The sequence below is a fragment of the Chenopodium quinoa genome, unplaced genomic scaffold (assembly GCF_001683475.1).
Source record: "Chenopodium quinoa cultivar QQ74 unplaced genomic scaffold, ASM168347v1, whole genome shotgun sequence".
Classification (NCBI taxonomy): domain Eukaryota; kingdom Viridiplantae; phylum Streptophyta; class Magnoliopsida; order Caryophyllales; family Amaranthaceae; genus Chenopodium; species Chenopodium quinoa.
This window is the reverse complement of record NW_018743175.1, coordinates 4,880,479-4,903,865: the sequence shown is the minus strand read 5'-3', so window position 1 is coordinate 4,903,865 and position 23,387 is coordinate 4,880,479. Positions and strand designations below refer to the sequence as shown.

The window sequence follows — 23,387 nt, the reverse complement described above, 5'->3', positions numbered from 1 at the left end:
CCTAGACCATAAGTCGAATTCAAGATCAATCAATGCTCGTCCTTACTTTTAAGTCGTTAATTTAATAATCAAATCGACCTTGAACAAATGTTATAGCTTGCACAACAAATAATCTAGAATATGAACATAAAAATGCTCGTTTGTAAATGTTTATGGACAAAATATAGAAACATCAAAAGAAATTATACCAATATAATTTATTTAAAAAAAAAAAAGAAAACCGAATCACTTGTATAATTAATTACTAGTTAGAATCTATACATCATTAACAAATTAAATATTTAAGGAATTAGGAGGCTACACTTTGGTCAAATTCTTGTTATTATCTTCTATAAGCAAGCAATTTGGCTTCAAATTCAGCTCCATGTGAACCACCAAAGTCATAATCATGGTTATTAGTACTACTACCATTATTGTTTAAATTCAATTGTAAGGAACAATAATTTCCTGGTGCAGCTGCTTCATGCTTAATCTTCAACAAATCTCCCTTGTGATCTTGCTGATTGCCTTCGGATCGACGATCATCAGGATAAATTTGATCAAAAATTGATTTCATCTCCTTATTATTAACATGTTCACTAAACATTATACTTTCTTGATTACTTAGATTATTATTATTATCATTATTATTGTTACAACTATTATTGTTACTACTAGGGCAGCTAATATCAACAGAAATGCCTTGGTGTGCTTTGCATAATATGGCTTGTAAGTACTTTCCTTGTGCCTCTATCCTTGTTTGTAATCTATGCTGAACCTGTAAAGAATAATTTAACTACAGAATTAATTATAATATGTACTTTTCTATTCTTTTAACCTTTAAATTAATGCTTTACTTAATTATTATCTGTTTTAAGATTTGAAATGAATAAATAAATAAAATTATGCACCTCTAATTGATCTTGTAATTTGGTCTGTATCTCGAGTTGACTCCTTAGTGCCTCCGTGATTGGAACATCTCTGTTCAAAGCATATGAATAGAGTATTTGCACTTCCTTTGTTTCAAATTGTACAATATAATAATAAAATACATGATATATTACTATTTAAATTGTTACGTCTAAGCATAATTAGAAAGTACTTGTAAAAAAAAGTACTTTCTAATTATGCTTAGACGTAACAATTTAAATAGTAACGAGGTCGAGAGTACAATTTTTTAAAATGATCATATACACATACCCTAAATCGTAACTTCCACTTGATGATCCGTGGCCAGTGCCACTAGTACTTGCCTCTGAGCAATGAAGGCTATATCTTGAGTATGAATTTCTCGGATCTTGAAGAAAATAATTTGCATAATTAAAATTATAAAACATAAATTCATGCAAAAGTATAATATAAGTATAATTTAAGTGCATATAATGAAGGCATATTTATTTGATTTCAAAAATAATCAAATGTAAATGAAGCTTACTAGTGGAATCTGTTTTCCCTTCAGAACTATTTTGCTTCTTTGACTGTTGTCCTAGCCTGTATTTCTACACAAAGTAACAAAAATTTAGTGAGTAAATTGACAAAAAATTTAAAACAAATTTATGAAAAATTAAATATTAATTATTAATAAGTGAAGATGATAATGAAATACCTGTAAATGGCTCTTTAAATGATACAATGTCAACCCTTTTAGTCCCATCAACTTCAACACTGACTTAGGAGTTGCTTCTACAAAATTTAATTCAAGTTAGACATCGTCAGTATGAAATAAATTATTTCACGTTCAAATAGTATACTATAACTCTATAAGCACTCAAATCATAAGGAGTCAAAATTAACAAACATCTCTTATGGAGTCACAGGTTAAGCTAACTCAACTACGTAGGTCGACATTTGAGAGTAGAGAGGGAGATATATATATATAATAAGAGAATTCTCCTCTTCGGCTATTCCCAAGCAATTATAGTTGGTGGGACTCGAACTTATGACCTCAAAATCACAAGGTGGGTTTCCTATCAACTACACTTGATCTATCATACTACTCTACAAATCCTATTCACATGCCTAAATCAAAATATGATCACTCAAACTACCCTCGATTTCACTGTTTTTATGGTGTAAACTAAACTAAATATATATACATACTACACGGTTTGTTTTATTTTTTTTAATTAAAATATTTTACTAAATATATATTTATCTGATAAATTTTGTGATTTTATTCGCTTGCTTACTATTTACATTTTTTATTATAAAAAGAATTTTTTATTTCGTTTCCCATACTTAGATAAAATTTCTAATATAAAGATAATATTTTAATTATATAATTAATTTAAAATTTTAATTTTAAAATAAATTGCAATTTTTTTCATTGGCTAAAATATAACATTTTCCTAACGCTCTAAAATCTCTTGAAAAAACAAGCAAGCCTCAGTTTATAACCTGGATAAATAAATTATGTTTATCAAATGGTATTTTCGTAAATAAGTTGCATTGAAAATTGTGTTTTTTGATTAAAAAATATATTTTTTTACTGTTCGTGGGCTACTATGACAAGTTGGACAGATTTTAAAAGTTAACACCATTAACTCTCCGTTTGTTACTATTCATCATCTTCTTCCTCCCACCTTCTTTTTCTTCATGTTCATCTTCTCTTGTTCATATTTTTTCTTCCCACCCACCTTATCTTCTCCCTCAAATCTCTGCCCACTTTCACCTTCTCTTTCAAGTCCGTTCGACTCCATTTCCGTCGGCTTCGCCTGTGAAATTAAACGAAAACCCTAATAACAAAAGGAGAAATTAACGGTATGGTTAACCCTAAAGGGCAGTTGAGTTTTCCTTCCTCCATTAAATTCGACTTCGGACCACCATTTCCGACGGCTTCGCCGCCAGTATTAAACGAAACCCAAATAACAAAGTGAAAACAACAGCCATGGTTAACCCCATAGGGTAGATAAGCTTTTCTTCCTCCATTGATTTCGACTTATTCGACGTCATTTAGTGAAAAGGTGTACTTTCCACCATTGAAATTGAAGGTCGAAGGAGAGAGAAAACAACAAAAGTTTGAAGGAGAAGAGAGAAAATCAGAAAATACCAAAAGGTTGAAAGAGGAGAGAAAAAATAATAGTTAACCAAAGTTAGATGTAATTTACATATACAACCCTTGATAAACTATTCTTGTTTATCAAGGTTATAAACTTGTATTTTCTTTGAAAAAACTCTCCTTAATGTAATTTTTGTAAGAATTTATAATAATGGTTGTTTCATTAATCACTTAAATTAAGCATTTAATAATATTTTAAAAATAGTAATCTTATGTGTAGCTATAATAATTTTTTAAATTTTTTTTTATATTATTATCCTACTTAGCGCTTTAAAAATACTAATCTTACGTGGCATAATCCTATTGTACCATTTTAAAATTATTAATTCTAATTTGCTCTAAAATCTCGGGAAAAAATCAATAATAATCTTATGTGTCACTCTGATAATTTTTATTTATTTTTTATTATAATCCTACCTAGTGCTTTAAAAAAAACTAATCTTACGTGATTGTAACATTTCAAAAATATTAATCATACGTGGCACTAGATAAAGATAATTAGTTAACGCATGCACTAGATATAAGCATATGAACAAATTAAATAAATAATGTTGGTTATACCTTGCACAAAATACTGTACAACTAATTGCATATACTGATATATATATATATAGATAAATAATTGTGCAACGTACATTATACTTTGATAGTTGTTTTAAGTTAGATGTCAAATATAATAGTTGTTTGTTAGTAACATGTAATTAAAAGTATCCCAAAAATATTTTTTAGTCATGTTGGATTTTGGCTTTTGCAAGCTCTACACCAAAAGGCGTTAATTTTGGCTACTTTTGCCAAAAACTACTCTAGAGAACTAATGTAGAATAGAATCCAATGCATGCTAATTGCTATGCTTTGTAAAAAACTTACATTCAGTGTTAATCATATTTTGGCTCAATTAAGTTTTAGGAGTTACTACTATAGTACTATCAAAAACTATTGTTGAACATGCTCGAATTCAACTTAAATTCAATTACTGTTAATACTTATTTTGTAGGAGCATATTAAAGGTGTCCATTATAAACTCTAGATATACCATACCTTGCGCACAGTGCATTCACTCATTCCTTTCCAATTAATTTGGAATCCATCCTAAATTAATTAGCAAATGCACACAAAAAAAAAAAAATCGATCACATTGACATGTTTGGGTTCTATATTACACTAAATAATACGAAGTATCCAACATTACACTGAAACAATTATAAACTCGTTTATAGCCTTGTATTACAGTATTATTTTGTTGCATGCACAATTGCACATATTAATCTAATGGTAATTGAAGAAATAAATTTGTAAATAAATATAGAATTAGAAGGACTATAAGAATTAAAATATCTAAAAGAAGGAAAATATTTTAATACTCCGTAATTATTATAGTCTAACAATGATAATTTGTGAAAATGCAATTATTCCATCTAGATTTCGAAATTAGTCAATGGTTAATTCGGCTAAAAGACATTCATATCCCATCAAAAGTTTCAAAAATTCATTCAAATAATTTTGTGATTTGATGATCTCATAAAAATGTCTAACTCTAATGTTTGCAAATACTAGCTACCTAGTTGTCAAAAAAGAAAAAAAATACTAGCTACCACCTAGTTCATTGATCAATTTCAGCAATTACATATGTAAATTAACCCAAGCCTTATAATAAAATTCTTCTAAGATAAAAAAAACATTTGAACATTTAGCCTAGAGTTGCATAAATCATTTTCCTAGGCTCGACTATTTTTCCATATTACAACAAAATTTAACTTTTAAAATTGCGGATTTTCATAATTAAATGTAAAGAATAAAAGAGAAAGAGAGGGAAATATAACATACTGTCAGGACCACCAAGCTTGGTAACAGCATCAACAAAACGTTCATGAAGATCAGGAGTCCACCGTAGTCGTGGTTTCGGGTCCCTTGACAACAAAACACCGCCTTCTAACGCTTGATGATGGTGGTACGGGAAGCTTCCGCCGTCTCCACCGCCGTAAACTCCGCTCATACCTCCCTCCATCTCTTTTCTATATCTCTCTCTTTTAAATAAATGAGATCGATCACAATATAATTATTTTACAATAGTTTACAAGCAAACGTAGCTTTATATATAGTATGTGTTCGACAAGATAATTTTATTTGTCTCCATTCTCCAACCCCTTGTTATTGAGTTCAAATCCCTATGATGTTTTAAAATTTGTTTGGTTGATGTATAAAATATCTAGAGTAAAGCTTAAAATTAATAAGCTTTCAAAAAAAAAAAAAAAAAAAAAAAAGAAGCTTAAAATTAATATAAATTGGGCGATATAACAATAAACTAGGTAGGAATTAATCGTGGCATTGTCACTCTAACTAATATAATCACCCCTAATGATTTCAATTTGCTTGAATTATTAATTTGGTGTTGGATAGATAGTCTTGTTCGATTGCATGACCCCTTGAAATATATGTCTCCATGACTCGATTGGCCTTATGAAATTAAACAATGCTCAAGCACAATAGACAACTCGATCACTAATTGACTAATATTGTTTTCATCTCTTACTATCAAGTCTAAATGATGAAATGTAGTTAAAAGCTAAGTGTTTTTTATATCAATGAAATGATTATAATATATCTATCTCTTATATATGTCAACCATATGCATCGTCTTAGATAAACACTTTACGCCATATTACAATAGTTTATAATAAATTGATCGAGGGAGTATACATAACATTAAAGATGATAACTTCATCGCAATGAGGAAATTAAAACTAAATATAATTGTTTTTGAATTAAAGTTCAATAAATACATATTTGTTGACATTACAACCACGAAAAATAATGGACTAATAGTCAATTGAGGATTAGATTGAGTGCCAATGGCCAATTATGTAATGTTCATAAGATATAGACCCAAAATTTACAAAATTATTGTTACAGTAATTAAACACTAAGTTTGTAAGGACTTCATCTAACTTTTGTACTTTACATTACATTATTTAAAAAAATACTCAAACTATTAATTATTAATTATTTGACAATAATTAGGGTTGGGAATCGTAATCTTGAGAGATACTGACAGCATAATATAAAGTTATTTATGTATATACATGGATTCAACGGTGATGTTGCTTGGATATTGTACAAGATTCAGAGAACTAAATATTGTTATAGATGTAGGGAAGACAAAGTCTGGTTTTATTAAAAGAAATTAATTAGTGAAGGGGTTATTTTTAATAATTATAAACTGACCGACAGTGTCATGATTCATGATCGAAACCAATTTGGTCACTTGATAAAATTAACCACCCTTGCTAATTAATTTTTTTTATTTTTTATTTTTTTATTTTTTTTATTTTTTGGTGTAGAGAGAGCTGCTATAACAATGATATGTGAACGGAATTTGATCTCATCAGGTTCTCAGTATCACCCCTCAATACTTTAGTTAACCAACTAAACTAACAATTTGGTATGTTTGAATTGATCATAGGTATTGTGCCTGGAAGTCGATAAGCTTGGCCAACTGTCTCATGCTTCCTTTCTAGATTGATTGACAATTTGATAAACTTGGCCACATGTTGTCAATGTACCTTTAATTTGGGTATGCCATATTTTTAGGAAATAATACTACGTATAATCTAATGTCCAAGTAATCTTCTACAACTGAGCATGTTGCTGAATGCTGGTACTTTGTGAGGACGATCGTTATCTTGATGAACTTGGCTTGTCCTTATAATTTTTTTTCTAAAATAAGTGAAAACAAGTTTAGCACAATAGCAGCTAAATGTTTGCTCCTACTTCAATTTACACGTAACAAACATGATCGTGTTACAGTTCTAAATATCAATTTTATAATTTTACAAGTTTATTATTAGAGATATCATCTGTTAATGTTATGTATCAACAATGAAGCATACAAATCAAAGCATTATTGCAGATGTTTTAAATTAGGTTTTATATTATAAATGCTTGACCCCATCATATCTAATTGTAGGAGTAATCATCTATTTTAATCATTGCCACATTACATGATATAATAATGTAATTCCACATGTAATAATCCATAAACAATAGGTTTTCCCAACAAGGGACAGAACTCAATTGTGCTAAGACTACAAAACAACAAAAGGAAAAAAGAGAATAAAACAAACAATAAATAAAAAATAAAAAGAAAAAAACATGTAGAGAGAAAAACGGCGAAGGAAACGAGAGGCTGCCATGCATTAATGACAAGTTGTGAGGGGAGCAAGAGGTAATAGTGTAAGACCATGTTCTCTAGCGCTTTTGGCATTAATAATACGAAGTATTACGTACGAAGTATTTCCTATAATTCGAATTATATTAATTGTACGAAATATGTTACATATACACGACATATAACAAAAACAATTATTTTATAATATATACATTAGTTAGTGAATGATTACCTTTATTTCTTATTATTTGCAATAAAAAAAATTATTTATGTTTCATAAATAATACTTTTTTATTACAAATAATAAGAAATAGAGGGAGTATAATTGTTAATGAAAATGAACAATAACAATATACACAGATGGAATTAGTTGGAAAGAAAAAAAAAAACAAAAGCAAGATTAATAATAAGGAAGAAAAATAATAAAAATGCGAAGAAGTGTAAATAGTAGTGCATCCTTGAGCAAATGTAGCACTAATCAAAAAATGAATGAAAAAGTCAAGTGTAATTGATAATTTAGGAATTTTGGGATGAATTAAACAGTTAAAATTGTGAAGTAAGAAAAGTGAATGGTTATTTTTTTTGTGCACAAAAGGTAATTTATGTGAATGGTTATTTTTTTTTTTTTTTTTTATTTATTTATTATTATTATTATTATTTTTTTTTTTTTTTATGTTTGAAACAATGTGAATGGTTATTTTGATCTATCTCATTACATGAAAATATGAAATTATGAAATTATGGCATGATTATTGATTCATGCTATTGCCGGCCATAATATTCGGGGAAAATCACGTGCCACGTCCCCGAGTCAGGATTAATTGGGCCGGTATAGTAGACGGTGCGCACATGTTAGTCAGTATGTCCATGTTAGGCCAAACAAAGGTTAAAAATACAAAGTAGAAAAAAGTTGTATAAATTCTATCAGTGTCATGCAAAGACTGAAAAGAAGATTATTGAGTTTGCTTTTTAGGACTCGTTCTCTTTGGTTTATTTTAAATGCTTACTAGGTGTGAAGCCCGTGCAATGCACGGGTTTGGTAATATTTTTTATTATTATTAAATAAGAACAGATAAAGTTGATATTAATTCATCAACCTTAGAAATTTGAAGATCAATATAAATTTTTGGTTGATGCAGAAGTATTTAAATTAATTTTTCCTATAAACAAAATGATAATGACAAATTCGGTTATTCGTTGTAAATATTAAAAAAAAAAGTTATTATAATGACTAATATATGATACTTATCATTAAAATATTTGACCATTGTTGAAGTAACAACTATACCAAAAGGCTTACTGGAATCAGCAAGTAGGGCTTTTTGTCTTAAATAATCAGAATATACTTATCCCAAATCTTTAATTGGATTCGTTGTCCCCTAACCATGATATCAAGATACAAATAATTTACTAATAAATCTAGAATAAGTCAAATATAAATTATCTTACAATTATAAGTTTTAGTTTATCGTAATTAATAATAATAATATATACAAATATATTAAAATAATAATTACCATTTGTCTTCTATTTCAATTGAATCTCCAATTTTGTTTACAACCATACCAACCACATCTTGTAAGACAAAGTGATATACAAAAAAAAAAAAAAAAAAAGAGAGAGAGTTAGTAAAACGAATGATAACACTATAATATTTTTTAAACAATAAAAATTGAAAATATGTAAAATATATACCAGGGAGTGTTACATTACTACGGAATTGATCTAAATGTTGCAATTGAATAAAATCAAATCTATGCAACGAAATTTTATTATTATCTGCAACCCCCTTAACAGATGTATTTTGAAAAAATTGTATCATTATCTTGTTATCGCTCACAACACGATATTGATTTTTGTTAGGTACAACAGAAAAATATCGAATTGTGTAAACTTTGCCTTCAATTAGTGTTGAACGAAATTGTTGGACAAATTTTCCTTTGATTGAAGCATGGACATAATCACCCTACATGTGCAAAATAAAATTATATGTTAAAATAATATTGTAAGTTACACAATGAATTTAAAACGATAAGTATTATCAAATAAAAAAATAAAATTAAAGGCATACCTCTTCGTCAATTAAAACCATGTCCAAACTAATCAAACTATTATGTTTTCGAAAGTTCAAAACATCAAAAAGCCTTGATACGCGTACTTTAATTTTCCAATCATTTTTGGAAGAATTAAGTTCTCGAATCGACGAAGTAGACCTAAGAAAACAATACATTGAAAAAAATAGTTAAAAATAATATTACCAATAATTATAATTTGAAAAAAAAATGAGTTTAAGGAATTACACCGACATTTTCTTAAACCTCAATATGCAATTTGTTTTGTATGAGGTATTGTGTGATTCTTTGATGGTGCGTGAATTAAATTAATGCCTATTTATAATAATAACAAATCATAAGCTAATTAAATCAATTTATATCTTTTCCCCAACTTAAATTTTATCATTTTATTAAGTATCGAAACAATTGATAATATTTTGCTTGACTGATAAAATAGATAAACCTGCTGAGTGTCTTCGTTCGAGGCTTTAACCAAAAACAGTGTGCAACGGATTATAGAAGGCTGCAATCTTTTGGCAAATTGCCTCGATAAGGCTTATCTTTTCCTCAGCTTAAAGTTTGAATAGATTAAATCTGTTGGGCCTTTTTGTGTGCTGACTAATTATGTTTTTCTTTTGTTTGTAGTCACTTTGTTCCATTAAACTTGGAATTTTCGTTCTGACTTGCTTGACAATTATGGGCTTTTGCTTCTGATCTATTCCGTGGTGCAACCTTTTGTAAGCACTATACTTACATTAAAAAAAAAAAAAAAAACTATCAATTCTACTAATACTCTCTTGATAACAATAATTTAAAAAAAAAAGATAAAAATTTATAGATATATCAAATCTTTCTTCTTATTTTCTTATTGGTCGGAAAAAGTATATTTTTAATTCAAAAATAAATACAAATCTTTATTCTTATTGGCCGAAATAATTATATATCAAATCTTTCTTCTTATTTTCTTATTGGTCGAAATAAGTATATCTTTATTCTTATTGGTTAAAATAATGATATTTCTTACGTGGCAAACGAATTTTTTAATTCCAAAATAAAATAGAATTCTAATTTTTAATTGGTCGAAAACATACCTTTGCTTACGTGGCGTGCCGAATGCTCTTTAAAAATGTCTACTTTATTTATATATATTAGATTACTTATCCCTGTTAAAGATCAGATCAAACTTTTAATCTCATTTACTTATTGCTAAAAAGCCTAAAAAATATGAGATTATATTATATATCGAAAAGTACATAATGAAACAAATGTAACAAGTTTCAATTTGATAATTGTTTTTTTTAGTTTTATTATTATAAGTTATCATATAGACCTTATTAAAATAAGACCATATCATCTTATTTCAGATGAAGAAAACAAGTCCAAATTTTTTATATTTTTCTTTTAATTTTCAAAACTATAGAGTATTTTGAAATAACAAAGATATACAATTCAAGGAAAACAAATTGAACAATCAAGGCAATGGCTTTAAAAAAAACTTTATTTTTACATTTTTTTTTCCTTCTCTTCTCTTCTCTCTCACAAGTAGCGTTTCAAGTAATCATACATCCGAGTGCATTCAACCTCCGGATAGAGTTTCGAAGCTTCTTCATCATCTTTTACCTCAAAATTAGTAAGGCAGCCTTCATAGAAAATGTGGTAAAAATGTCCTATTCCCACTTGATGTGCAAGTTCAGCATCTGAAACACAAAAAGAAATTGTGAGTATTACACACAAATTAAAGGGTCTAATAAAAGTATAATTTAAGTAAATAAACGAAAACTAATTCCACTAACAATAAATTTAATCATATGAAATCACCTACAAGTACAATTTTAATTTAATTATGTTTTTAATTACCTACATAAATAATAGGCCAGGCGACTAGCCTATATAATATAAATATATGTGACTATTATTTTGGTCGAGGAAGTATATGATAGTAACTTGACATTTGTACCTTTCATAGGGGCAAGAAAATCCTCAGCGGAGATGCTGTGCTTGTTGAGCTCCTTTCCTGTAAGCTTCTCCCACATTTGAACCAAGTCTCTTTGAGACAATGTATTCTCTGGAGGCCTGATGTTAATAGTTTTGTTTACTGCACGAGGGTCGTCTATGGTCTTGACAGCATATGTTGCAACATCATCCTCGTCCATGAAGCATGCTGTTGCACCGTTCACACCGTTAAAATTAAATACATTCTAGACAACATACATAATAACATACGTAGTACAGAGTATAAAACAATTATTCATACATGCGTGCATTCCTCAATCAACCTCTTTAAAAATATTTATATTAAGGGTACATTTTTATCACAATATGTGTGTGCGTGTGTGAAATAGACTTATTAAACTTGAGTACATGATACGAATTATTGGTAGTACTTATTTTTCATGAACTGAATTAATTTATAGTTATGTCCCCTAAACTTATGTAAAAAAAATAAGGTGGACAATTTGAGCCAAAATATAAATTTCCGTCAAATAACTTATACTATCAACGTGAATAATGACTTTGGACATATGGAGAGAGATCGAGCTTGAATCGAAAGGTACCTTTGACATTTCCATCCCCATAGAGGACAACATCTTCCTTAGGAGGGAGAAGAGAGGCCATTTGAGAAAGGTTGCCAACAAAGTAACCACCAAAACAATTAGCAATTACATAAGTAAATGGAATTTGAGCATCTTCAATTGCTTTTCTCACAATCATCTTTTCATCAAACGTAACTCTTCCTGGCTCAAGTGCATTTCCCATTTTTGCTGGGTCCATACCAAACTCTGATGGCAAAAAACGCTGCATATATGTACATATACATAAACATGCACCATAATTATTGTTAATTATACTACAAACTTATGCTTTCTTTTTTATGCAACTTATGTTATTTTTACAAACCGGAGAAATTAGTAAATTTGCATCATAAAGGCATAAATGCATACCATTGATTAGGGCCATAATTAGGCACGCACTATAGGTGATTAGCTTGAAAATTTATGACAAAATAGTGAAATACAGTTAGTATACTAATATATTAAAAGACATTCCTAAGAACGTTCACGTGTTACGTAATCTCCCCTCACTACGACACGTCACCCACTCAACTACTCATTACGTCACGTGGCTCTCCCTTCCATTTGTATTTCATTGCATGTCATGCACTTATAATAATAAAAAAAAATATGTTTTTCATAAAATTTGAACACACAACCTCTAATACTACAACTAAGTGTCTTACCACCAAGCTATGTGATTTTTATGCAATCTTTTGAATACAAAATATTAATATGTAACAAATGACAATATGAACAACAAATTTAATTACAAGAAAATTGAATCATAAATAACAAAGTATATTAATGATCAGTTTATGTAATAATCTCGAGCATTGTGCGAGCCCAAAAACTAGTGGTTTTATTAAATGTTTGTTATTTGTATATTTAATTTCTGTTGTGGGTTATAGCTTATGGGCTTTGAATAAATAAATAATATTACCACCTTTCACTAATGATTAGTGGATATATTTTTTATTATTTTTTTTTGGCAATAATGACCAGCGGATATTACTAAATATTATTTTTGTATCACCAACTTTTTTTTTTTTTTTTGGGTATCACCAACTTATAAATATTACTAACTTTGTTTTAAGTTTGACACGTTTTGACTTTAGCACTATTCACACACTCATCTTTGATCGTATTTTGTGCTTTATAAGTGATAAAATATAGTAATAATCTTGTTAGATTCGTCACGATATATATTTTCAAATATCAACTTTTCATAATTTTTGCTTATCAGTAATTAAAGATATTAATAGTTGAATTTGTGCATTGGCAAATGTGACTAAAAAAACGTGTCAATTAAAAAGAAACTGAAAAAGTATTTCGTATATTTTTCTTGTATCACCAACCATGACTATATCTTACGTTTAGTCAACTTATTTAAGTTGATATATATTTATCTTAGATATAATCAGACATATCAATATCTTATCAGACTTTTTTTTTTTTTTTTCGATAAAATATCTTTAATTTCGAAATAATGTGACCACCACTATTCAATTCTATTTCATTTAAGTTGATATTTGCTTATTTCAGAATTAATTAGATCATGTATGTCATAACATTCAAATTTAATTCTATCTATTAAATATTGTTTATTTATCGTTTTCTTTAATTTCGTAATTAAGAAATTGTGAAAATTTCATATTGCTCGATACAAATCTAATGACATCCTATTTGAGTATTTTTAGATTTATGTTGGTACGATTGCTCTACCAACTTTACCAACATGAGGTCATGAGGTTTACCAACGGGCCTTTATTAACATGAGATTTACCAACGGGCCTTTATTATTGTTACCCATTGAAGACAAGAGTAGTTATTATTCCAAACAAACTCATTCATAACATTGTTATCTACTTTCATCCAAGTCATAAATTGTGTGTTCATTTCAAAATAATTTTATAAAAAAACCTACTCCACATAATTGTAAAATCATGTACTACAAAAAAATGAAAAAAAAGAAAATATTGTCAAACAAGAGTAGAACGCACATACCTTGACATTTCCAGCCTCCCTAATGGCCTCAACAAGTTTGAGTTGTAACAAAAGGTTATGGCTTCTAAAGTGAACACCAGACATGGTTGAGATCACGACGTCTACAAGCTTCACCGCCTCGACAAGGCTCTGATGATCTTCGAACGAGCCCTCGACGAGGCGAGCTCCCTCCATCTTAAAGGAGAGGAGCATCTGGAGCTTGTCAATGTCTAGGCCAATTTCTTTCCTAAGGAGAACATAAGTTTCATGGCCTTGTGCTAGGCATGCCTTCACAATCCTCTTGCCTATGTACCCTGTTCCTCCTACAACAAGCACCTTAGTCTTTGCCATTATTCAATTATCGAATAATATCTTAGAATTTTGTAATATAATTTTGAGTTATGTTTATACTAATTTGTGGCCTAAGAATATGAAGGTGGGGATTTTTATATATATAGACTTTTGTTTTCTTCCCTTGCACACAGTAGTGTGTTTGAAAAAAAAAACAAAAGGTGACTTCAAGAAATTGAAATAATGTTTGGTTGAAATAATGTTTGGTAGGGTTGTTAGAACTTAGAAATGTGGCCCTAATTATTGAAAAAATAAAGGTGGAAGTTACTTTACACTCCAAAGTGTACCAATTTAAAGTCATAAGAAGATAGCAGGGTACCAAACTATTGTTAGAAAATAACTATAGACAATGATATATGTAGTCTAAGGATTCAAATAAGCATATACATATTTAAAAGTTGTTACTCCTTTCGTTACTTTTTAACTTAGACTTCGTATGTAACTTTTAATAGCTTTTACTATGAAAACTCACTACAATAAACATCAATAAATTATATCATATGAGACTTTATTAGATTCGGATTGAAATATCTTTTCAAAATATTACTTTATAAGTTTTAAGAGTTTTCCTTCGTATTTTATTGAATATATAATATAGTGTAAATTGGGTTACGTATTAGAATCACCATAAGCATAAATAATACAACTAAGCGAAGGGATAAAAATTTATTTTAAAAAGTGTTAATATCTTCGAAATGCAGACTCTATATACATCTTGCCGCTGATAGACAACAACTTCTTCACCCTATTATCTTAATTAGGCCATGTTCTCTATCTTCACCTTATTTTTGTTAAAATTCGATTACTTATAATTTTACCGGACATAAATTATTTTTACTTATTAAAATTTATATTTACCGATTCCACATTATATTTGTTCATTAAGGTTTCTAATTTTTACTGATTAAAAATTATTTTTGTTAAACTCTAATATTTTTTATTGAAATTGTATTTATTTTAAGGTGAAGAGAGCAACGCCTTATAAGAATGTGTTTGCAAATATATACTCCTTCTGTTTCGTAATAATCGCAACACTTTGACTTTAATTTTGCATTATTCATATAGTTACTTTGACTATATACTACCTCCGGTTTTTTTTATGTGCAACTTTTGCCATTTTAGTCCGCTCACTATTATGTGCAACTTTCTTTTTTCTTTCTATTTTTAATAAAAAAAAAAACTAGTCAAATGTCAATTTTACCCTCATTTAAAAAATTAAAACACAATTTATTAACTATAATCGGATTTTATTACTCACTAATTCTTACCCAATTTTCACCCCAACCAACCCAATCTAATTCATCAACTCTTTATCTTCAATTCAACAAATCCAAAACCATCCCCATTCATCTTCATCTTCATCTTCCCCCATATTTTCTCTCTCCTCTTCAAAACCATCTTCATCTTCATCTTCCCCCGTATTTTCTCTCTCCTCTGTCATCCTCATCTTCCCCCATTGATCTTCATTCTCTCTCTTCAACTTCAACCGATGATTTTGTAGGTTTTCATGAGGGTGGTGGTCGTGGGGTTGGTAGTGGTGGTACTGGTAGTGGTGAAGGGCCCGCGTTGAAGGCGACAGTGGTGTTGGTACGGTGAAGGGGGTGTGGGTCGTGGTTTTGGGTTCGAGTTGGGGGTTTAGTTTCGTGGTTTCGTTGATTTGGGTTCTGGTGTTGGTACGGTGAAGGCGGTGGGTGGCCGCAGATATGGGTTCTGGTGGGTGGGTTTTGGTGGTTCCATCGGTGGGTTTTGGTGGGTGGTCGTTGTTCTGGGTTTTGGTGTGTGTTCGTGGAGGTGGTGGTTCCGTCGGTGGGTTTTCGTGAGGGTGGGGTTAGTTTCGTGGGGTTGGTTGTGGTGGTGGTTTCGTGGGGGTGGTAGTGGTGGTGTTGGTGAAGCAGACGGTGGTGTTGGTGAAGGCGGCGGTGGTGTTGGCTGGTTTTGGTGGTGGTAGTGGGTGGTTGATTAATTTTCATAACATTCTCTCTCCACCTTAATTACATACCCCTATAATACATTAATACCATTATCAAGTTTTGCTTCGTGAACCGCAAAATGACTCAAAGTTGCACATAAAAAAAACCGGAGGTAGTATATATATATATATATATATATATATATATATATATATATATATATATATATATATATATATATATATATAAAATAAAAAAGAAACATTTATTGTCATGTAAATATTTTTAGATTAGTCTTTATGCATATTTTCATTAGATTAAGCTTTTATACTTCTTAATAATACTTGTATATAATTACAATCATCTATTGTCAAAGTTGAGCATTAACATGTATGCCGGTCAAATGTTACGATTATTATGAGATGGAGGGGGTTTCCAACTAAAGACAAAGCATGAACTAAACTAACATGAAAAAATAGCGGAAAAATAGAAACTTATAATCCCACCTTTATTCCATCTTCCATAAACAATCCCACCTTTTGAAATTCCAGAAACAATCCCACCTTTGGTAGGGATCTTCCATTAACAATCCCTTTGACCTAAATCTTTTTTCTTTTTTTTCCTTTTTTTTTTCTTAGTCTTTCTCCTCGGACCACCAGTCCACCACCATTACACAACCCCTGCTCCCTCACGCAACGCACCAGCCTGCTCACCACGTCCACACCTCACCTAGCTCCAACAACATGCTGCTACCCTCCTCCCACTTCACCACCGGCAGCAACCGTAAGCAGCCGCGCCACCGCAGCCAAACATCACCATCTCACGCACCTTTCTCACAAACAGATCTACAACAAACAACTCACAAGAAGCAGGCAAGCAGCCACCTGCTGTTACAGACGCAAAACCAGCGCCCACCTTACACGCAACGCCGCAAGCCACTTGCAGGCCGCCAAACCTCCATATCGAACAACTACGACATCAATTCACACCCACAAATCAGCCCCAAAAATAAATTAAGAAGAAAGAATAAGGGTCGAATTTGGGCTTTGGAGCCTGCAAACTCCGTCCCTAGCCCAGGAAAACCCGACCCATCCTTGAAAACTCAAGCCCAACCCCGACATACTCCACCCCAGTCCCGAAAAACCCCACCTAGCCCTGAAAACTCCATCTGAAAACACCCTAACCACCCCCCAAAAACCCCTTTAATTTGTCAAGCTTGTTGAAGGTTTTGGCCGTTCAAGAATCGGGCTTGTTGTCAGGCTTCCGATTGCGCTGATTGGGTTGCTGGGAAAGGCTGGGGCAGCGATGAGGAGGGGAAGGGGGGTTGTTTTTTTTTTTTTTTTTGAAACAGGGAAGGAGCCGGGGGTCGTTCAGGTGGCTGGGGGTTTTGTTTTTTTTTTTTTTTAATTATTAAAAAATAGAATAAACCAATGAAAAGTTGACACGTGTCTTGTAACCTAATAAAACTGGTTACCAAAACAATCCAACCGGTCAGGGGATTGTTAGTGAAAAATCCCTGTCAAATGTGGGATTGTTTCTGGAATTCCTAAAGGTGAGATTATTTATAAAAGACGGAGTAAAGGTGGAATTATTAGATTCCATTTTTCCAAAAATGGCCTAATTTAAAATGATCCATGAATCCATTACGCATCCAACAAAACATAAGAGACACGTTTGTAAGACATTGCATGAGCATCGTTTTCGAAATTTGGCAACAGGCCAACAAGAATACAACGAGCTTACCGGTTTATTTTTCACCAATTTACAAAAATAAAAAACCAAATATATTAAGTGGGCCTTCTTACACATGTATCAAACTGTGCATGGGCTTCATATACGTAAGATCGGGCCAACATGACTTTTTTGGCCCATAATAGCCCATACCCAATTATAAACCCAACCTACAAATATCATTAAAAAAAACCTTGAATAAAATAAATAAATAAATAAAAACAGATAATGTTAACGTTTTTCTTAAGCTTCCTCAATTTTTTTCTTGGTAATTAATTAAAAATGCCGTTTTCCGGCGCCAAAATTCCGACGGCAATTCCAACTTTTCCGTCACCTAAGGTAAGTTGTTTTATTTTTCTATTTTAAAATCTTTTTTTTTTTTTTCCTTATTAATTTTTCCAATGAATTTTAATTCTAAAATGGTTGGATAATTAGGTTGATAATGGGCGATTATTTGAGGTTGACAAGATTTGCAAAAATAGAGCTTTGAAATTAAGTTGGAATTTTGGAATTACACAATTGAAGCTGAAAAGAAGTAATTATCACTCAAGATTTGTTACTTATGCTTCTAATGTCTCAGTTTCTGACGCTTCCTTTCCAGCTGATTATTCTGAGCTTCTTCGTCAAGTAATTTATTCTCCCTTTTTTAAATTATTATTGCCCATGAATACAAAATTTAATTTTTTTAATTAGGCCGAAACTTATATACAACTGGTGTATTGTATATGACAACTCGTCTTTTTTGTGATCAGGGTGACAATGTACACTCGTTATAAACAAGACCTACTGAACTTAATTTGTGGGGTTTTGTTTGAAAATTTAATTCGAAGTTTGTGCCTAATTTGAGTTGATAAGGGTTTTATTGTGTTAGTTGATATAATCTGTTGATAGTTTGGTTACCCAGAAGTTAAAATTGTTGATAAACATAACTGTTGTAGCAATGAGCATTTTTATTTTATTTCTTGTTAGACATTTTTGAATCTTGAGTGTTTGTTGGAGTCAATGAAATAATATTGATCTTTTAAATATGAGAAAAAAGAATGGAAATTGGAGAGCAGAACTGTTAATGTACCTTATAGATAGATGGATATATAAGTGCGATTTTCGTTTTCATTCACAGTAAAGGCCTTGTATTAGAAAGGAATGTGTGCTTCCAAATGATCTGAAATCGACACACTTACTTGTTAAGTCACTTGATTGTAATCATTTTGCGAATCAACTTCCTGATTCTCACTACACTGTCCCACTGCTTCTGTGTTATGAATTGCAGGCGAAAGAAGCTACTGAGTTTGCAATAAAGGATAACATACAGTTGATGGTTAGTGTCGTGGTTTCTAATTTCACTTTGGTTTTATCATCCCAAGCAGTTATAGTGTTGTGTCTAACATAAATGCTATGCAGGAGATTGAGTTCCCAACTTCTGGATTACAATCAGTGCCAGGTTTGTTCTACATACATGCTTTGTTTTGAATATTGCACATCCCCCTTTCCCTGTCCTGAAGTCTATCGATTACATTGAATGTACAAGCTGGTATAAATGTATAATTCTATGATCCCTGGTTTAGGTGATGGTGAAGGTGGTACAGAAATGACTGAGAGCATGCAGTTGATCCGTGAATTCTGTGACCGCCTTGTAGCTCCAGAAAAAGCTACCCGGACCAGGATAGTATGAATGTTTCTGGAAAATTATATGTATTCTCCTTTTCTTATAATGATTGGAGTCTGTATTGCTTGATTTTTTAATGTGAATACTTCATTTTAAAAATTTCCCAATCTTCTAAGAATGCTCAAATTTCGTGTTACACAGTCTCCATTCATTTGATTTCAAAACTGAAAAATCTGTTACACAGTCTCCATTCATTTGATTTCAAAAATGAAAAATCATGGAGCTACTTTGTGTAGTGAAATTACACGGCAATCAACTGAAGAAACCTTTCTTATCCCAATATTGGATAATCTTCAGAGTTTTGAAATTTTTAGAGAGTTGAAACTTGTGGATTCTGGTATGAAAAGAGAATGTTGATTAAATTGAGACAATGCAAATCTGCTGACTCTAACTCTGTGGCTTATATTATACTCCGTAATATGGATGGAATGTTTTGTTGTGTTTGATGGCATTCTTTGAGTGATTAATTCAATTCAACTAGTTAAACTTTTGCTTTTGTTATTTCAGTTTTTCCCAGAAGCCAGTGAAGTAAAGTTTGCGAGAACGTCAGTTTTTGAGGGAGTTTCATTGAAATTAGATTACCTGACTAAGCCATCTTTTCTTGAGGACTTTGGTTTTGGCACAAAAGTCAAAATGGCAGACCGCGTACGGCCAGAAGATGAGCTTTTCTTGGTTGCATACCCATACTTCAATGTGAATGGTAGATCCTCTATTACAGCCCTCTTCCTTTTAGTGAGTCTGTTGATGTAATTCTGATGTGGTTTTGTTGAATGAAGAGATGCTTGTTGTGGAAGAACTGTATAAAGAAGCAGTCGCTAACACTTCAAGGAAATTGATTGTTTTCAATGGGGAACTGGATCGAATAAGATCTGGATGTATCCTTTATCACATGAGCTAACATTGAGTAGTTTGTGCATGCTTCGCCTGATTTAAGTGCTTTTAATTCCTCTCTTAATGGTCATTTGGTTTGACATGAGAATTATCAGTTCCCATGTAGTTGTATTACTCCAAGAATTCCTTGAACGTGACCATACATTGTTTGGTTGGAAAACTCCAAGTGGTAAGGAATTTCCTCTACTAAAAGGGAAGTTGTACTTACCGTTGTTTGGTATTGGCATACCAAGCAACATTTGAGTTTCTATTTCCTGCAAACTTCGACTTCCTGTGTAAGCCTTTAATACAAAATGTATGAAACCATGAACATGTTGGCTGACTGTTGTCCTTGACAAAAGGGGCTCCAGACTACCCGTCATTCTTTTACCCAAAGTTGGCTGCACTTACCAAGACATTGTTGCCAAAAATGGAAACCGTGTATTACATTCATAATTTTAAAGGACGAAATGGTGGAACTCTTTTCAGGTTTGTTGCCAAAAGTTGCAGTTTAGCTGCTCAGTTGCACATATTTTACATACTTCTGAACTTTCTTAGAAGTCAGCCTTTTGTATCTTCTACCAATTATTACTTAAAAGATACAATACTGCAGGTGTTATCCCGGACCTTGGCAGGTTCTTAGAAGGACTGGGAACAAGTATATTTGTGTGCATCAACGAGAAACTATGCCATCTCTGAAGGAAGTTGCCTTGGACATCCTTCAACCAGCTTGATCTACATGGCTGCTTCCAAGTATCTTGTATATTGTATCTTCTGATCATAAAGCCCCAGGTACATAAAAATCTTAAAATTATTATCAACTCAATAATTGTAACCATATTTCTTCCGTTTATTGTTTGTTGTTATTCTGTTCAATAGTTCCTTGAGATGCTGTATTCGGGTGTTCAACTTAACTATCCATTGTTAAATTGATTGAATGTACTACCATTGAGCCCTTGTTATGGATATTTGGAACCTTATCCTTCTTATTGTCTTACTACAGTTAGGTGATCACAGGCCATGGGCTGGACCATTCTGAGTTTATTGTAGTATGTTAATTGGTTTGAACTCTGCTTTGGATGTTTTTATTAGGGCCATCTACTCATGTCGACCCCTAACATTCTAACAAGAGCCTAATCAATAGGGTCTGGCTACCATGCAGACCCTAAAATAGCAGTCCGAATCGAGTACAGTTGAATAGGCCAAAATGGATTTGCTCAACTCTAGATCAGTTTTATATGACATTCCAGCGGACCAGCCTCTTGTTGAAGCTAGGGGAAGTAATAGCCAAATTTCAAAGATTCGCGTAGGATTTTGAGCGTGACTCAGAATTGGACGACTTTGGTGATAGCTTGTACAACTAAACTTTGAATTTATGACATTTTAAAAGATTTGTTTTTCTAGTTTAGAACACGTAGCCCTTTGTGCAGCTTCATTATATTAGCCAACTCTTGAGAGGTTTGCTATCCATGTTAATTACGTATTTAAAGAAATGCGAAATATACATTGTGTGCATTTAGACCTAGCTCTTGTATAATTTTTTTTTTTTTTAAAAAAAATAAAAAATAAACACACATTTAAAAATTGTTATCCTTAATTGTACGTTTCAAATTAATTGAAAAAGGTGGTCAAAGTATCTGACGGGGTTTTATCAGAAATGAACTTATTTGCTCTTTATGACTCATTATAGAATTATATAATTTCAATTATTTGGTTTCATTTTGCTGTATAATTTTAGCAAGTTTATAAGATAATTTCTAAGCTACCTGTCTTAGTCTTTTTCCCGACATTGATAATTAAAAAATTAATTAAAGCCAATCAATGGAAAAACTATTGAGTTAAGCATATACAAAGGACCTTAACTTTTACTTTTTTCACCGTTAAGGACCTCTTATTTTTATTTTCACCGTTAAGAGACCTATTGACACTTTTTCGGTGAAACTTAACCACACTAGTTAAATTAGTGGATTGCTTTTAGTTAACTTTAATACTTTATTATTATAAAATTTAAATAAATGGAAATTGACTTAAATGTTTTTGGAGAAGACAAAATTTAATCATACTTACCGTCTTACCCCCAAATTTTACATACGGGTATTGGGACAATTGCAAGACTCGCGCCAACCCATCTTCCCTCTCTCTTACTCCAGAACTTCTCTGCAGTGTTTCACTGTAAAAGCCTCCATTTTTACAAAATTTGAAGGGTTTGCAGCAAATTTCATTTAGAAATTGAAAGTAAGACATTAGGTAATCAATTTCTTTGTTTTTTATTACATAATTGAGGGTGTTATATAATTGGGTTTTTGTATGGTTTAGGGTTTTTGAAATATATTAATTTTTTAAAATTAATTTATTTATTTGTGGTAGCAACTGATGAAATTACATATTTTAAGTTTTGTTGTGTTTAATTATGGGAAAGAATAGTTTGCATGTCTTTAGATTGTGAAATTTTTAGTAGTGTTGTGTTTAATTACCATAAAGTAGGGGATGGGATTGCTAAAAATTCAATCATTTGATCATACAAATGCTTACCGACTTTGTGAATGGCCGAGATAAGGCCAAAAGTGTGCAGTATCATATGCATAACACTAAAGCATATATGACAATGTGAGCTTATGACTTTGAATATGATATTTTGACTATTGTGAGATGGCATTAATATGCTACTGATGTAATAGTTTTACTTCTTTAAAAAACAATGAACAAGTCTTGTTATTAGATCATTGGTTCTGTAGTATAATTTTGATTGTGATGTTGTTAAAGAAATGGATATTGCACCATGTCTTGTAATTCATCATGGTGGAAAGTGGGTTAATAATCCTAACTTGATATACGATGGTGGCACAACAAGGTTATTTAATGATCTCCCATATGATTTTGGCTACTTTTGTTCATGATTCTTTGCAAAAGCAGGGGAAGTATTTTTTTGGAAATGAAAACCGAAAACAATTATGTAATTTTTGTTAAGAATTACTTTTGCATTGAATATGGTTTTTGTTACTTTTGGTTTTAATTCTAATTATTTAGTGAACTCAAGTAACTTATGGTTGATTCCTTAAAAAAAA

General features: G+C 31.2%; 3 protein-coding genes and 1 long non-coding RNA gene across 7 annotated transcripts; 1 reads left to right on the top strand and 3 right to left on the bottom strand.

Moving 5' to 3' along the window:
• Positions 1 to 216: 216 nt before the first annotated feature.
• Positions 217 to 5,526, bottom strand: LOC110732244 (myb family transcription factor PHL11-like). Its single transcript, XM_021912158.1, has 6 exons — positions 4,862 to 5,526; positions 1,586 to 1,662; positions 1,415 to 1,478; positions 1,180 to 1,276; positions 891 to 960; positions 217 to 757 (listed from the first exon to the last, which is right to left on the bottom strand). The coding sequence occupies exons 1-6, from the start codon at positions 5,040 to 5,042 to the stop codon at positions 323 to 325; spliced, it is 924 nt and encodes a 307-aa protein (XP_021767850.1). The 5' UTR covers positions 5,043 to 5,526; the 3' UTR covers positions 217 to 322.
• Positions 5,527 to 8,451: 2,925 nt separating this feature from the next.
• LOC110732243 lies at positions 8,452 to 10,392 on the bottom strand. The gene is made up of 2 exons (XR_002513454.1): positions 9,274 to 10,392; positions 8,452 to 9,168 (listed from the first exon to the last, which is right to left on the bottom strand). It is a non-coding gene; the product is annotated as an uncharacterized LOC110732243 (long non-coding RNA).
• A 224-nt stretch (positions 10,393 to 10,616) lies between these two features.
• LOC110732670 (isoflavone reductase homolog) lies at positions 10,617 to 14,325 on the bottom strand. Its single transcript, XM_021912640.1, has 4 exons — positions 13,816 to 14,325; positions 11,812 to 12,052; positions 11,214 to 11,417; positions 10,617 to 10,953 (listed from the first exon to the last, which is right to left on the bottom strand). The coding sequence occupies exons 1-4, from the start codon at positions 14,143 to 14,145 to the stop codon at positions 10,793 to 10,795; spliced, it is 936 nt and encodes a 311-aa protein (XP_021768332.1). The 5' UTR covers positions 14,146 to 14,325; the 3' UTR covers positions 10,617 to 10,792.
• A 3,495-nt stretch (positions 14,326 to 17,820) lies between these two features.
• Positions 17,821 to 23,175, top strand: LOC110732669 (protein LOW PSII ACCUMULATION 3, chloroplastic-like). Of its 4 annotated transcripts, none has more exons than XR_002513508.1 (10): positions 17,821 to 18,125; positions 18,222 to 18,413; positions 19,057 to 19,104; positions 19,188 to 19,227; positions 19,352 to 19,452; positions 19,960 to 20,152; positions 20,229 to 20,327; positions 20,694 to 20,811; positions 20,936 to 21,114; positions 23,086 to 23,175. XR_002513508.1 is itself a non-coding variant. In XM_021912639.1 (9 exons), exons 1-9 carry the CDS (start codon positions 18,069 to 18,071, stop codon positions 21,054 to 21,056), a joined length of 969 nt encoding a protein of 322 aa, XP_021768331.1. In that variant the 5' UTR covers positions 17,821 to 18,068; the 3' UTR covers positions 21,057 to 21,302. The 4 variants fall into 4 exon arrangements, 1 of the variants encoding a protein (XP_021768331.1); XR_002513506.1 differs by lacking the exon at positions 23,086 to 23,175 and adding an exon at positions 21,326 to 21,879; XR_002513507.1 differs by lacking the exon at positions 23,086 to 23,175 and adding an exon at positions 21,415 to 21,876.
• Positions 23,176 to 23,387: the final 212 nt, after the last annotated feature.